Genomic DNA, 16,248 nt, shown 5'->3' with positions numbered 1-16,248 from the left:
ACTTCTCTGTCCTCGATGCTGAACTAGCACTAAATTTTAGCAGCTCTCTCTCAATTGCATCTGATCCCCCAAGGTCAATACTTCTAACCGAGAGTGCCACGTCAAAAACAGAACCAATTATTTTGATTCCTACACTTTAACTCAGCCTCAGGTGACCCAACCCTAATTTGTTTACGACTTCTTCCATCGCGTTTTCTTTCCTTGACCGACTGTGACCGTTCAGCTCAGACGCCATATACAAATGAAACGCGTGTAATGTTGGATGTACTGCGTATAAAGACCAATGAACCGCGTATGATGTTGAATGTACCGCGTATAGAGACCAATTAACCGCGTATAAAATAGGCTGTACTGTGTATAAAGACCGTATAATTTTGGACCAATAAACCGCGCAAAAGAACTAGAAAATCATCAGTAGAGACCAATATTTTATAAATACCAGAATTACGAGGTTGATTTCGTTGATTTATCCAAACAAATTTTCACGTTAAATTAAAAAAGCAGGGTTCTAGATGTCAAAAACATCTCGTCGTGATTGGGTACTTGTAGAATTTATTTGGCTGACAACTATATTAACCTTCATACATAACTCGTAGAAAAAGCAGATATTTACTACAAAACGTCCGTCACAATTATGACGTTCCTCAAAATTATGGCATCAAAATGAGATTTAAAAAGTGGCATTACATCTTCATTCTTTTGTTTCTTTCTTCTTTATATTAAGAAAACCTGACTGATTGGAAAAGTACTTCGCATTCGCCTCCTGCACTCGTTTTTCTGCTGCTTTAGGGTTCACAATTTCGATCCCTTGTAACGGTGTAAATGCAACACTAGACGCAGTCCCTGAAACGTGACTTCTCACGGTAGATTTGCCACCGTACGCTTGATTCATATTCGCCAGATTTCTCTAGAAAAGCAAGAATTGGACATAATTTCTAGATTGTTAACTACACGCCTTTCTTTGAAAGTGTTTGCACCAGATACTATATATCTTAAACAGCCTTAAGCTCGAACTTTTTCTTATCTAGAACAAAGTCGAAGGAGAACCTCCTTCGATTTCGAGACAGAGAAATTCCATTGTTCTTTTTTGCTGAAAAACATTTTGCAAATTTTAAAATTAAAGAGAATATGCAAACATTTTTAAGAACAAAATAATAAAATAAATTTCGAAATAATGTTGAATGTTTTTTACGCTCTCGTATATAATAGTTGATATTTAAAAGTTATCAGCAACGATCGCTGTCTTTAACTTAGAGTTAGGGCGTTACCTAGAAGGGAGGGTCGTATACTAGTAGGGATGGGCGCATACTAAGAGAAAGGGGCGTCAAAAGAACCGAATATGTCTAATCTTACTTGAAGTCGTTTCGAAATGGAAACTTGAGTTTTTTTGTCAATAGCAGCGTTGCGAACTTTTCCAGATTTCGAATCTTTCGCAAGTGACCCGATTCCAAATCCCATATGTTCCTGATACACATCCTCCGATATTTCTCCAAACGTTACTCTACTTGCTTGTCTCCTCATTTCAGTGACTGCAAATTTCTCCTTCATCTTTCGCACTCGCCTTCCGCCACGTTTTTGTCTTGGAGCATCATCAGGGCGGGGCAACGCCTTTACTTCTTTGACAGGGGGCGGTTCTTGCCATTTATCAAACTTCCTTTCCAATTCTTCCAACAACTTCCGACCAGCAGATCCATCTAGCGATTCATGAAAGCTATCTATTCTGGCAGCTAGCGTACATTTTGCTGACACTTGGCGAGCTCCTTTTCTTCTCAGGTACGGTGGGAGGGCCTACATAAATTTTAAATAATGCCACTTGAATGCGAAGAAAATAGTACGTACAAATAATTATCTTTTAAAAGGTTAAATAAATTTGTACCATTCTGCAAAACCATATAAAAGGGATACGCTTGCGAAATTTTATTTAATGAAACGGCAAACTGCACAAGACTATATAAGTCCCGTTATGTCAGTTATCCCCAATATTGATAGCTGATAAAAAGTTCGGTAAAATTTTGCGATTCTAAATTGTGCGACTGACTCAATATCGTTAAGCCAGGCGCATAATTTAAAAAAAAATCGTAAATAAAAAACGATCATATCTCTAATCATAATACAGTTTTTGTATTTTACCGTAGTTATTTTTGAGTTGTCATAATAGAAAAATAACAATGAATGTATTTAGGCAGACTATTGTGTTACATGTTGCTTCTTTTATTGAAGTATTTGTGGCCTCATTTTGTTTATAAGATGTTGCTTATAAAAAAACTTGTATCAAGTTAAGATATTTTCCCAAGCATCATAGAGAAAGTTTTGCAGTATATATTAATTAGAACAAATTTGCCAAAATCAACACGCGCGAAATTTGGTAAATATATATCTAAAAAAGGAATAATATAAGGGGGGAAAGCATCTACAAACGAACACTTAACACACCTGAACAATTTCACTGTAATATATAAATCCAGTATGTGGTAGTACTTGTGAAGAGGCCATGGAAAAGCCAGATAAAGTCTTTTTCTGCGCACCAAGAAGCATAATGTTGCATGAAGGCATTTTGGATAAATTCGTCAGTCCACCAGCCACCCCCATTACTCGAGCAGCAGTGGACGCACCCACTATAACAGATAAATTAGGTGCTATGAATGACATACGAGACTCAACATATTGAAATATTTTCATTTTAGCATTCATTAAGTCCATGTTCATTTGACATGCTTCATTAATATTTACAAGTTCGTCTTCTTCTATTTTTACACCTTGGGTAGTTGATGCCGTAACACTCACCACCATACGCGTAGCTGGTGGCAAGAAGTCTAAATTATCAATTTTATTAGGATCCAGATCATTTCCTAATGCTTGGACAGTTTGAATATATTCCAGTGCATTTGGAACGAGCGAGTCCAACTCAGGAAAACGTTTGGAATAGTTATCGCGACAGTATTTATTAATAATGTTCGTCTCATTTTCTATTTCAGCCGTCAAATTGTTAGCATTCACAATAAGTCTGTACTCAGGGTCTACCTCCACAGGGCCTAAAACATTATCTCTGCTCCGAGGATTTTCGAGGAATTCGTCCATTTGTTTTAAAGTAGTTTGAAACTCTTCACTGTCTCGCAGTTTAGCGATGCTTCTAACAGACTTTGAAGATATTTCTGTTGCGTTTTCATCAAGCTCCATAGCTTCTTTGATGTCATCGTCTTCCTGATTTGTTCCGGTTTCCTCATCTTCAATAGCATCAAGATCAGCCAGAAGTTCATCAGCTAAAGACATTTTTAGACTCTATTCTAAAATCAAAAAATAGGAAATTTTTTCACTGTCGTCAATTTTGTTAAAAATTAATACAAGGGTTAGTATTACCTAAGAAATAATAGTAGACTGGATTAGTTTTTTTCAAATAACATTAATTTCTTTGTCAAGAAATTGACAAAAAAAAAAAAGAAATTTTGTGGAACATATTTTGGCAATTCTGGACCCTACATATTTAAATATATAGAGTCCAGTTACAAAATTTTTTAAAGAAACTATTGAATTGGAAAAAGATTTTAAAATTTAGCAGAGGTGGAGTAAAGCAAACATTAGTTCTTCATTTTCTTTAGGAAAATTATATTTAGAGTGAGAGAGTAGGATGTTTCTCATAGCATAAAAATAGCTAACATGGTTACTTTTTCAAAGTTCTTTGAATCAATGATGTATAACTCTGAGGCCACAATCACAGCAAGTTAGGATTTAGAATTAAAATATGGCTCGTCACAGTGATACTTGTTTGCTAAAGGGAACGGAAGGTGAAAATAATGTTGGACTTATATTATAGAGGTTAAAAAGTTGGTTAATAAAGTCTTTCTAAATTTTTTAAAATCTTTCCGTTCTGAAGATATTCACATTTTAAAGAATTTCAAATTTAATTACAGATGTCATATTTAAGTAATAGCAAATTTTGACATTTTTTGTTATCAGTAATTTTAGACCTGGTAACAGGTGTGCATTCAAACTTTATCATGCGAAAATAGCTTTTTAAAAAGAATTTAATACTGATGCCTGAATGTAAACAAAAACAGGCTTTTACAGGAGAGGCATGTGATCGCACGCGCACACCTTGGCACATGCCTAAATCATTTTAGGTGTGGGATTGATCGTAAACCTGTAAATCGTAAATATTGAGTTTGAAAATCAACCTATAAAATTCATTTTGTAGCGTGCAATGGCAGCCCTCGAAATAATTTTTAGAGACCTGTCAGACAAAATGTCTCCCACATTGTCAGTTTGGTCGAATATATGTCCATAGCTCGTTTCGAACTTTTGCCAGCCAAAACGTCTGATAGATTTCTGTCTTGGTCGGACACTTTTAAATCTCAGAATTATTGAATAGCTAGTTCCGGTCCTTTTAATCCACGAGCAAGACTATTCATAGCCAACCTGACCATCCTAGCTAAATCACCTTCAGACTCCTGACTTAGTGTTGACATAAATCTCTTTTACCTGGCTCCTTTATCGTTGGTAACCAGGTCTTACAATAGAAGTCCAGCCATGCGGTTCTTAACTAATGCAGGGGTGAACGCCGATGAAGCACTGATAAAGCAAGTCTGCAAAACTGCACTTACAGGCGGAACAGACATTTTATCATGGATTTAATTGTAGATACTTTCTTCATTTGACAAAACAATTGAAAACTATAGCAGGTCTGAATTTAATTGAGTTTTTTCTTTATGCCGCAAGTGTTATTTTTATTTAAACAATTTTAAAAAAGGAAACCAAGTGAAGCATATTTTTGCCTATTTGCTTGCGATGACCTGAAAAATAAACAATAAATTTATGAAAATGACAGTAGTCATGGATACTATTTCAGACATGTAGAAAAAGAAGTTAAGATTGAGAGAGTCACTATATGTAGACGCTCGATCATTGAGGTTGGGGTTCACGATTCAAAACGACCCCCTCTTTTCTACCGCATAATGAATGCACAACAAAGATTACATTGGGGCCCATATTGCACACACAACATCCTTTGCACCTGCGTTATACATCGCACGCATTACTTGATTTGCATGCGGGAATTATCGCACACCTACTAATTTTACTGAAAAAGACTGCAAAAGCGTGCCAAGTTAGGTGATAAATGTCTCAAAATAGCCATGGTGCATGCTTTTCTGCAAAGAAAAGAGAGTTCAAAGTGCAATTTGTTTGATCACAATATTAATAAGATCATGGTAGCTAGCTATTGATGAATTTCGTTGTTTACATTTTTAGTGGTAAGCTCTTTTGGCCCTGACATTTGTGTGGCAGGAAAAAAGATGGGGTGAGCTAGGTGAAGGAAAGTAATTACCAGTCCATTTCACCACATAAAAGCATTCTTAGGACTTTAAGGATAAGGTAAACTCTTAGAGTAAAAATTTTTCAATTTTTTTTTAACAGATGTAACTTTTATGCTAAGTTTCCAGTAAGTTTTAGAAAAAAATATATTATAAAAGAGTTATTTTGGTGGGATAAAACAGGAAAAAATGTATTTCTTCGTAACATTATCTTTGATCTTGCCCTGAATATAAGTCACAAATTTAATTTTCTTTTAAACACCCACACTCTGTATTAAAATTAAAGTCTTTAAAGTATTAGAAACATAACTCACCATGCACACTATTATTAACAAGCTATAAATTATTCTGCATTTTTTTAAATACTGTAAAGTAATACTGTTAAAAAGCATAATTTATCGATTGTTAAAAATGGAAAGGTTCAACATGACAAAAAATCCATTTTCAAAAAAAGAAAAGGAGAGAAAAATAAAAAAAAGAAATGAAGGAAGATGAAAAAAAAAACTCCTAAGATATGTACAACGTTGCCTCATGGTTTAGTCAACAGATTGAAAATTTGTTTAACGATGAAGAGACTTCAGTCATTTGTCCCAGTAGAAGAAAAAATGTGTTGCCTGAGGAGGATATTGAACTCTTTTTATTTTACATGCTGCTTTTTTAATATTTATTTTTCTATTATCCTCATTCTTATTTGTGCGTTTAGAAGCCATGTTTCACATTCATCAATACAAATTTTACCTTATACCGATTATTAATTATTAGCAAGGTTAAAATGCCAATGCCATACTTTTGAACAGGTACCAGAAGAATTGTTTGAGCCTTTTTTTCTCAAAACAAGAAATTTGGCCGATACGTTGCCTGTTTGCGTTGGTAACTCCCCTCCATTTTGTTAAAAAATAGCGAAACATTTTTTTTTTTTAAAACAGTTACACATTTGGCTACTTTTTTTTCTTTTTCTTGCTTTCTTGCTTTTTCTATTTCGAAATTTGAATATAAATAATCAAGTTATCAAATGATTCATGAAACAAGGTAAATTAATTGATTTATGTAGTATTTTAGACAAAATGCATTATTTGAGAACGAATAATTTTTTGGAAAAGATGTAGTAAGGTATTGTAGAGCTGAATAAGAGCAATAAAACAAGGTATTTTTAAAGAAAAAAAATTATGGAGGGGAGTTACAAAAGCTATAACAAGGGAGGGTGTTTTTTTTGTTCAGAATTTTTTTCTTCTTTCCAGATTTTTTTCACAAATTTATTTTCTTATATACTAAAAGGGAATTTATCAATGTTTCATAATATATAAAAATGTTTTAAGGGACATTAAGGAGATATTTTGAATATACTGAACATGTGTCAAAAGGCATCTATTTACACTTGATATTAGTTTATAACCCCAGGGGTGCCTCCGTGAGAAGGAATATAAAGGAAAAGACCTCTCTTCACTAAATTCTAGCATCTTTTTTCCTGGCCATTAAAATGCAATAGCCAAAAAGCTTGCTGTTTAAAAGTAAACAAATATTGTCACACTTGAATCCATTCTATTCTAATTCTAAAATCACAAACACATGGGAGATGCTACCATAAATGATAAAGGCAATGGTAAAATTTATATTTTAAACTTCACAAAACAAAACCCTGGGCTTACAAAAGCAAATAAGACCTTTTTCCTCACATACATGTGTGCTAGGGCTTTTCAAATCAAAGATTAGAGAATCTGCAAATCCCAATAAAGGTAATTGAATGAATGAAAATAAATTTCCAGCTAATAGCTAAACATTTAAAAAACTTTATAACGAGTCGTTGTAGCTATAAATTTAAGCAAAATATATAATTAAAAAATATAAGGTATTAACCATGAATGGTATCAAGATCCTCCCCCCGACTGGTACTGTTCTAAATATTTCCCCATTGTATTTTGTGGGTAGCTTCGTGTAGCTTCGTTTGGACATAAAGACAAAGTAGAAAACGTGATCGCAACGTTCGTACTTCGCCATCTTTGTTGCTAAATTACCGGCATCAACACTTAAACTTAGGTCGGCGGTTAGTACTAGAAAGAAAGTCAACGCGTTGTGTTACTTCTAACTATTTTAACGTTAATTGCCAACCGAAGCCTAACCATTAGCCGACAAAATTTCCAATGGCGCTTTGGTAAAGCAGGCGAAGGATAGGTAGATACCAAAGGGAGAAAGCCAATGATATCTAAAGAATCACCATGTCGTACGTATATTTGTTAATATTTTTTTTTGCTTAATTGTCAAGGAATTCTTGATTCAGTATATTTTTCTTTATAAATATGTTTGTTATTCGTTTTAAGGTATAGTGTAGGATATCCCAAGAAGTAGGGATTATATTTTGTGGACCAGGAAGGCGGAGCTACAGTGTTCTAAGTTTCTATTTAAACGGCAGTAAGATGTCCTGTTTTCGAGGGTAAATTTTATAATTGAAGACCAGGAAAAAACTGCAATTAATTATAGCTGGCTATCCTTCAGTTGTATATAAGTTTACCAGGATACAGGGGAATTTTCTCACCAATACGGCAGTTTTCCCCAATCAAAAAAGTCTCCCTGATCTGGGATAATAGACCATTTCGGAGATTATGCGCCATTATGGATTTTCGAAGCCCGGTAGTGCAAGTTGAACTTTGAACCCTGCCAGTCAGGGAAATCCTCTTAATTAAGCTGTATAGCTTAATTTGGAGATAAGCTATACAGCTATATCATACAGCTTAATTAGGTGACATACATCTAAATTAGGAGGTAGAAAAAGTTTTTCCCCGATTTCTCGAAAAATTTAAATTTTAGCAGAATCACCGCTGCAGCTCTTTCATTGTCAGTTTGACCACTATATTATATAAGAAGAACGGTATTTCCAGCACCCTGGGTTCAAAAGATATGGACTATAAACAATGGTTCATTGTTATCGATAGTCTATTTAAGCTGTACTGCATCCTAGTTAGGATGTCACGTCACGTGATACATCCTAATTAAGCAGATATTTTTAAAACTTCAAATTTAGCGGATCTCCGGGGTGCTACGAAAAAACTAATGTATCGGAGATTTTATATGCACGTAAATATTGGATTTATTCAGTTAGATGCTAAAACTCAGTTAAATGTGTGTTTTAGACGACCAAAGTTTTTACATCTTAACTAAGCTGTAAAACGCCTAATTAGACTGTATCATACATCCTAATTAAGCTGACATCTAAATTAAGCTGTACAGCTTATTAAGAGGATTTCCCTGACTGTACGCCGTAGTAGAAAACTCTCAAAACACACAAAATGAAACGAGTTTTGTATACACTCTTAGTGGTTTAGGTCTTCGTAATGTTTTTATCTAAGTAACGGGATAGCACCAGACAACATTTATTTAGCGTATTGCTTTGATCTATTAATGAATTAGAAATAGCAATTAAATACACGTGTAGGACGTAGGGATACTGAGTGTCTTTTATTATTATTTTAACGCTGAAGTGGATATATTTAATCAACTTTAAACATATTTTTACGATTGAATTATGCCGCTTACAACGTATGAGGATTTTTTTGAACTTAGTTTGAGGCAGCTGACTGACTCCTTGTCAGCTCTTACAACGTATGAGGATTTTTTAGAACTTAGCGTGAGGCAGCTGACGGACTTCTTGTGGACTGAGTAATAGTTGAGTTAATCGCCAGAGCTTTTTCCGCAATGGAACTTATTATGCCAATAATTCAAACAAGCTTCACAGAGTAATTTATTTATCATAAAGATTTACACTTTAGTAATAAATTACTGCTATAATTGCGTGTCCTGATAAAGAAACAGATAAAGACATGTATATATAACAAAAAATCACGTAAAATATACATTGTGACTGAAACAAATAACATAGAAAAACAAAAAATCGAATACCACTTTAGTCTAGAGTAGACTAAACTCATCATTTTTCCCTTTTTGATATTTTTCAATAAGGGAAGCGTACAAAAAAATTATAGGGCAATAGCAAAAGCACGGAAGAGAGACAGGTATTCTTTCTAATACCACTCATGAAAGACTTGAAGATAGGAGTGTTTAAGTAGACGAATCAAGGGACAAACATGGAGATTAGTGTAATTATCATCGAAAAACAAAATTATAAAAATATCAAAATAATAAAAATTATTTGCAATTAAAATGACTATTGACTCTATTCCTAAAATTTTGCGACTGAACCTGTTCACCATATCTCTATGGGCAGTGTATTGAAAATTTTTACACCCATTATAGAGAAGAAGCCAGATTATTTTGCTAGCTTAAGTTTCACTTTAGGAATAGATAACATTGTAGAGTTTTGACAAGTATTTTGACAATGGATTATAACTCTCTAGATCTTCGCAAATATTACAACCTAAACATTTCTTTACAAAATCCAAAAACAAAGTTCAAGTCCAAATCCAGTAAGGTATTTCCAAAATCAAGAATTTCTCTCTAAAAATCCAAGTTTAAAATCCAATGCCAATATCTTTATAATGCACAAAGCAGCTACACAATTTTAAATATCTAAATATAAAATGAAATTACCTTTAACCAAGCATTAATTACTAATTACAGCCTTATAGCTAGCTACAGTACAGTGTCCCAAAAGCATTTTTGGGAGACCTCTAGCTAGCTAGCTAATTTAAAGGTTTAAGGATATTAAGTTGCCTTTATTGTACAAAAAGAAATTAAAAATACAAATAAGTTTGATAGAATGTTTTTATAGAATGTTAATACAGTGTTAATACAGTGACTGTGCAGCAAAAACCATGTTAATAGCCTTGTTAGGAGATAAAAAATCTTAATAGACTATTGTAGCTTTATTTAGACTAGGTTTTAAAGTTTCGCTGCACCTTATACTAATTACTATCATAACAGATGAGTTGCCATGACGTAATGTTGTGATTTGGGGGGTTCACATTCAATTGAAATCTCTACTAAATGAAAAATAAAGAGTGCCTTTAATTTTTGCGCTTTTAATTTTTGCTTTAGCTGAAGGTGGGAGAGGAAACCAGTTTAATGCGGACTCTTCTTTTTACATGGATCCATCTGTGATTTTTCTAGAATTTTCTGGTAGTGTGTTTGCGTTTTGTACTTTTTCTTACGAAAACAATGAAACGAAAAGTTACACTAGACTTAAAAACGGCCCTTGCAAATGTTGTTTATGTAAAGCAAACAAAGCTGACATTGATTCTAAAACTATATATTCTTGTTTTCTTAGGTTGATGAACAAGCCCAAATCAGAGCTCACATTTGAAGAGTTAAAACAAAGGGAAGAGGAGGAGTTTAATGCAGGTCCATTACGTGTTTTGATGAAGTCTGTTAAAAATAATACACAAGTTTTAATAAATTGTAGAAATAACAGAAAGTTACTTGGTCGTGTTAAAGCTTTTGATAGACATTGCAATATGGTATTAGAAAATGTTAAAGAAATGTGGTATGAAATTCCCAAAACAGGCAAGGGAAAAAAACCTAAACCGATCAACAAGGACAGATACATTGCAAAAATGTTTTTGCGAGGGGATTCAGTAATATTGGTGTTAACAAATCCACTGGCGAGTGCTAAAGCGGATGAATAACTGGTAACATGTATATTATAAAGGATGCTATTGTCATTAAAAACTTTGTCAGAAGTAGACTGCATACAGCTACGTGTGTGTGAGAGTGCTGCATTGTTTTTGCGCATGGTCAGAGAAAAAACGTTTTTTCGTATTAACTTGTATATGCAGTTTCTTTGGATATAATTTTCAAATATATTAAAATATGGTATTTGTTGTTGACTTACTGATTTACCTAAACTTTAGCGCCCTATGTGACAGACAAGTTCAATGCATTGTTTTTGTACGGAGGCAAGTAGAATGCAACAATTATGCTAGGCGTTTACATTCTTGTTGAAATGTGACCTTGTTGCACAGATATGGCGATACGACATTTTTTGGCGATTTAAACAAAATTGAATTTATTACTGTTGCTTGGAAAATTATTTGGGGGTACCATGGCTTTAGTAAGTAAGTAAGTAAGCATTCAATATATTAAGCGCGGCTTGATTTAAACTGCCCCAGATATTAAGAATCCAAAACGATGTGAGATAGGGTTAATATAAGACATCAATCAATCATGACTGTTAGTTTTAAATGATATCAAATGTCATCTATCTTTCGAGAAATAACAATATACTTAACTATCCCAACTACATTTTTTTTTATTAGCATATGAATTTTTGAAATCAGGCTCGGGTATGCTTAGCGTTAATTACAAAAGATGCTCACATTATGCTAGGAATATGCTTATTTCTGTTACCGTTCCAAACCCAATAACCAAAATAAAGAACAAAGTTTCACTGTTTTTTCTTAAAACACAAACAGACAAAAATGACTAAAGCAATCAAACACATTGTCTCTGTGTGAACTTTACCAACTTGTATTGGGCACATGATACAATGTGCTGAAAATATGCTAATATTCTAAAAGTCTACAGCAAAACAAGGGCTCACAGTTATGCTTGTAATATGCTTATTTTTTCACTAACCCTGAGTCTATATATGCTTATAAACGTTATGGTTATAAAAAAAAACATGCAGCTACTCTTTCAGGCTTAATTGTAGGGGGGACGGTCGAATAACGGGGAAAATGTCTTAAAGTAGGGAGGAGGGTAGCCATGTTAATGATCGAAAAATTGACCGAATATCATGCCAAAATTCCATCACCTAACAAAAAGGGAGTCATGAAATTGTGTACAACAGCTTTTACCGAAATTTTTACGGCTGGCTAACCTTAAACCATCTCAACATTCAGTGATGGCTCAAACTTAGAAAATATAGCTAATAATATTTATTTGTTTTGTTAAAATCACCAGCCTGACAACAACTGATTTTACTCTTGATTTTCATGAAATTGACCCTGGGAATGTGTCCATGTTTATATTAACCTTGGAGGAAGAATGGTTAATATAATCCTCCAAATAATTGTTTTTTTTTTCAATCTTATGTTTATGGTTAATTATATTTTAACCAATTTACAGATACATGAAAGTCATTCTGTATAGCAAAGCAACTATCCAAGTTTGAAATACACTAAGTAATTCCAATCAAATCAAAGGTTGAAATTGGGACTCCGGGCTACCATCACTATTTTAACAACAAGTTCCAATTTTGTATAACATTCTAAATAAATTTACTTTACAAAAAAAATTTGTATTCTTCCTCAAAACACTTCTCAAGGATGTAGACATATAGGTTTCCAGTTACGTTGTTAACCCTATTCGATCCGGTGTTTTTCGAACATATTATAACCGGTAGAACTTAATTCGCAGTTATATTCTATTTCTAGAAGGCAGTAAGTTAGTGTCGCTGCATATTCCGGTCCTCAGATTTTCGTCAAACGTATCCCGAACATCTCTGTTTCGCACAAATTTAGAATGAATTAGCGATTCGGCTACAGTTTTGAACAGAATATGAGTATTAATAATATGTCTAATTGAAATTATACAGCGCTTGTAATCTTTTTCCTGCCTGCCTGCCGAAAGAAAGAAACACACACGCATAAGTAAACATGTAATTTACATTAGAGGGAGTGGTTCAAGAAACAATCTGATCTTAAAATGTTTGTGTTTTTGTAAATTTAAGATATTTTTGAATTCGTTAATCCAAAAGTTATATGAATTAACTAGTCGTTGCCCGTGGAAAAATCCACGGGTTCGCCCGTCGCAGCTAAGCTACCATTTAGCGTGACAGACAGACGGACGGACAGACGTATGCGGGCATTATAATATAGATAAGTATCATGAATTCCACAACATTGATCTCACTCGTGAACAATAATCGCTCCTGGTTAACAAGCGGAAATCCAATGGACCTGTCTGGATTTATTAATTAACACATGTTTTGAACAATACAATCCGTTCTACAGAAAAAAGGACATTTTTTCTGTTCCTTGTCTTTGTGCAAAACTTAAGAAAAAACAATCCTCTCCTCAGAAAAGTTCCAAAATCTTTACTTTTAAACCATTTTAACTCCTTTTTTTTATTATTTAACCGTAATTATTTTTTTTCTTGTAAAACTGACTCCGTGACACTCGAGACTCTCATTTGTTACCTGTCCAATCCTAAGAAAAGGTTATGGAAGACAGACACGGTCAATTTATAGGACCTCGCCTGTAGCAGGTAGATCTAAAAAACAGACTACACATAATTGGGCATAGATGAATCAGCAAACACTATCTATAGCTGTTTTTACACTACCCGCGCATTTTTCTCGTGCCATTAACCACGCAATATTATGATATACCGATGAAATATATTTAAGAGGTGGAAACAAGCTACAAATCTGTACCAACATCCCAGCTCCTGTTGCCTCTTTTCTATAACCGAGACGGTGAGGCGAACATCGCCGTCCCGATGTCAGAAAAGATAAAAGATGCCCTGTGGACGGATGAGCACGTATCTCTTCATCCCCAGGGTTTTTGCCTTTATGATATGAAAAAGACTAAAAAAATGGGAACGAAGGTAGTCACGTTCTTTGAACCCCGCATGGACATTTCGGACGAACACAAAAGCGTCCGCTTTATTTATTAAGCTTAAGACGTTAAACGGAATGCGGTGTTGTTTTCTGGTATAAAAATACTAGGAGTTTCTAGGTGTAATTTTTTCCCCATTTCCACCTTCTTCCGCTTTCCGTCTGCTTCTAATTATGGAAAAAAATATGATAACTTTTAAAGGAGAGGCGAACTGCGCTGCGGCACGGCTGCTGAATAAAAGTTTATGAAAAGTGTTGATTTTAAAGACCAGACTGATTGACTTGCTCGCCTGTTCCATAACCATACATCATTTTGTTTACATTTTTGTGAGTGGTAAATTATTTATAATTGAGTATTTAAAATAAGTTTAAAATAAGTTAAAAAACAATGGAATATATTTCTCTATTGTGATGGTCACGGGGTCAATGTACACAAAGTGATTTAATAAGAAAAAGTTGAAGATCAAAATGGCAAAAATGTTGAACAACATGTAAAGAACATATTTCTATTATTTTGTACTACTTCACTTGCCAATAAAATAGCGAGTAAAGATAAAGAAAGTGAAAAACCAAGGAAGAAAGATGAAGCCACCATATTGCACGTTCGATTTGTTAGGTTTACGGTCTGTATATTTATTCAAATTTTGCGCCATCTCATGATAACAAACCTTGGTAGTATGTTGTGGAAAAGGGCTCGAAACATGAAAAAAATATTGTTGTTGGTTATGATAGATATTTCTTTAGTTCAAAAAAGTTTAAACGAAGGTTATAAAAAGCTGTTACTACTATAGTACGTAAAATATTCTTGGTTATCTCAAATAAAAGATGTTATTTTTGATGTTTACTAAAAAGTACATTTAAAATCTACTTATTTTCACCCCATACAGCCATTTAATTTCTTTACAAATGTAGTTAGAAAGATATATTAGGTAGTTAGTCGTGAAATATAGTTTTTTATTTGGTATTATAGTAGTTATCTTAGCAGATTTTAGGATTTAGAAATCTAAATATATTTCTCCCTCGCTTAAAATTTATTTTCTGGCTACCACAAAATAGTTTCTTGTTCGCCTCTCCTTTAAAAGTAAATGTTTTTTTTAGTCATCTTGACGTACTGGTTGTTTATAAAGGTAAGAGTGAAATATTTTTATTATTTCAACTGACTCTAACCCTATTTCAGTTGGAGAAGGGAGTAAGGGGGGGCTGAGTAACCATAACCAGGGTCAAACGTTGTGAGGGACAAGAACAATCTAATATAATTTCAGAAAAAAAACCACTGTCTCGTGAAGTTCTATAATTAGGATTCGCACGTGATAAAAGGTTCTAAAAGATTGTGCTCTTTGCTACTCCCTACGATTTAAGCCGCACCTATAAGTGAGCTAGTATTTTCTTGAAGTATTTTCTTAAGTTGGAGAATGAAGTCTAGTTTGAATAATTTTTTCAATATAATTCATTTAAATATTTTTAAGCAAAATTCGTCAAAAATATATGCCAAATAACAGATCTTTAAAAACTTTAGTTTTAATAAAAATGCTGACGTCAGCAAAGCTTAACGTTAATATTCACAGAATTTATTAATTTATTTAATCACCCGCATTTTAGGTCGTACCACAAGCCACCAGACGTTCACACCTCCCCCACTCTCTTTCACGCTTTAACAGGGTTGGGAAGTACGTTTATAACTATATTCTATGAATTTTTGTTCTTGTTTTTAGGAGTCACACCAAACAAATTCGAAGCTATTACAGAGTAACTTCCATACTGAACTGGGTACAACTGGATAAAAATATGATGAGACTTGGTAGTGTTACAAAAAAGTCAAAAAAATGAGCAAAAAAAGGGTAATAAACAGTACGTATCTATTCTACATGCATGTAAAATAGGAACCGCTGCAATGTGTCAAATGGTACTATTACATACGAATTATTCGAGTAAAAAAAAGATGGGGGAGAAGAGAGATGAAAGTAACCTGCAAAAACGTATGGATGATTACAGCTATCAGAAGGCAGATTTAATAACTATATTTGGAACAAAAAAAACTGTGGAATTAAAGATTAGACTCTTTACATCAGAGATTAAAAACGAAAAACCAAAGCAGAAGGTAGTTTTTAAAGCTGTACGAGGATACGAGGAAACTAAAAAGGTATTTCATACAAGACTGGGCTCAACATAATGTGCTGTAAAGAATCCACATCATTTTGCCCAAAAACTTGTTATTTTTTACCAACCCTATTTTCTTTATTTGCTCAAATTCCCTTTTGAAATACTCACCCTTCCACTGGTACCGAACTAATTATGACACCCCTTCTCCACAACAATATAACACACAATGCTACTGTGAGAAAACAGGATTGTTCTTCTAAAAAATAACTTAAAAAAGTTGGAAGAGAAATCAACCCCCGTGACTCTATTAGCAACTTTACGTAAAGAAAACGGCAG

At 33.7% G+C, this 16,248-nt stretch overlaps 2 protein-coding genes and 1 long non-coding RNA gene across 3 annotated transcripts; 2 read left to right on the top strand and 1 right to left on the bottom strand.

Annotated features, from left to right (window-relative positions):
* Positions 1–535: 535 nt before the first annotated feature.
* Positions 536–3,306, bottom strand: LOC130657673 (U4/U6 small nuclear ribonucleoprotein Prp31-like). The gene is made up of 3 exons (XM_057460681.1): positions 2,434–3,306; positions 1,354–1,788; positions 536–907 (listed from the first exon to the last, which is right to left on the bottom strand). The coding sequence occupies exons 1-3, from the start codon at positions 3,268–3,270 to the stop codon at positions 692–694; spliced, it is 1,488 nt and encodes a 495-aa protein (XP_057316664.1). The 5' UTR covers positions 3,271–3,306; the 3' UTR covers positions 536–691.
* Positions 3,307–7,372: 4,066 nt separating this feature from the next.
* LOC130657683 (small nuclear ribonucleoprotein Sm D2-like) lies at positions 7,373–11,069 on the top strand. Its single transcript, XM_057460692.1, has 2 exons — positions 7,373–7,524; positions 10,522–11,069. Exons 1-2 carry the CDS (start codon positions 7,520–7,522, stop codon positions 10,877–10,879), a joined length of 363 nt encoding a protein of 120 aa, XP_057316675.1. The 5' UTR covers positions 7,373–7,519; the 3' UTR covers positions 10,880–11,069.
* A 2,198-nt stretch (positions 11,070–13,267) lies between these two features.
* LOC130657684 (uncharacterized) lies at positions 13,268–16,032 on the top strand. Its single transcript, XR_008985196.1, has 3 exons — positions 13,268–14,602; positions 14,911–14,939; positions 15,525–16,032. It is a non-coding gene; the product is annotated as an uncharacterized LOC130657684 (long non-coding RNA).
* Positions 16,033–16,248: the final 216 nt, after the last annotated feature.

Source organism: Hydractinia symbiolongicarpus, chromosome 9, assembly GCF_029227915.1.
Source record: "Hydractinia symbiolongicarpus strain clone_291-10 chromosome 9, HSymV2.1, whole genome shotgun sequence".
NCBI lineage: Eukaryota > Metazoa > Cnidaria > Hydrozoa > Anthoathecata > Hydractiniidae > Hydractinia > Hydractinia symbiolongicarpus.
The sequence above is the reverse complement of the archived record's forward strand: the minus strand, read 5'-3'. Positions and strand labels throughout refer to the sequence as shown.

Coding starts and splice junctions, on each gene's coding strand:
- LOC130657673 (XM_057460681.1), bottom strand. CDS start 3,270: ATGTCTTTAGCTGATGAACTTCTGGCTGATCTTGATGCTATTGAAGAT. Junction 1,789..2,433: donor ATTACAGTGAAATTGTTCAG/GTGTGTTAAGTG, acceptor AAATTTATGTAG/GCCCTCCCACCGTACCTGAG. Junction 908..1,353: donor CCATTTCGAAACGACTTCAA/GTAAGATTAGAC, acceptor TTGCTTTTCTAG/AGAAATCTGGCGAATATGAA.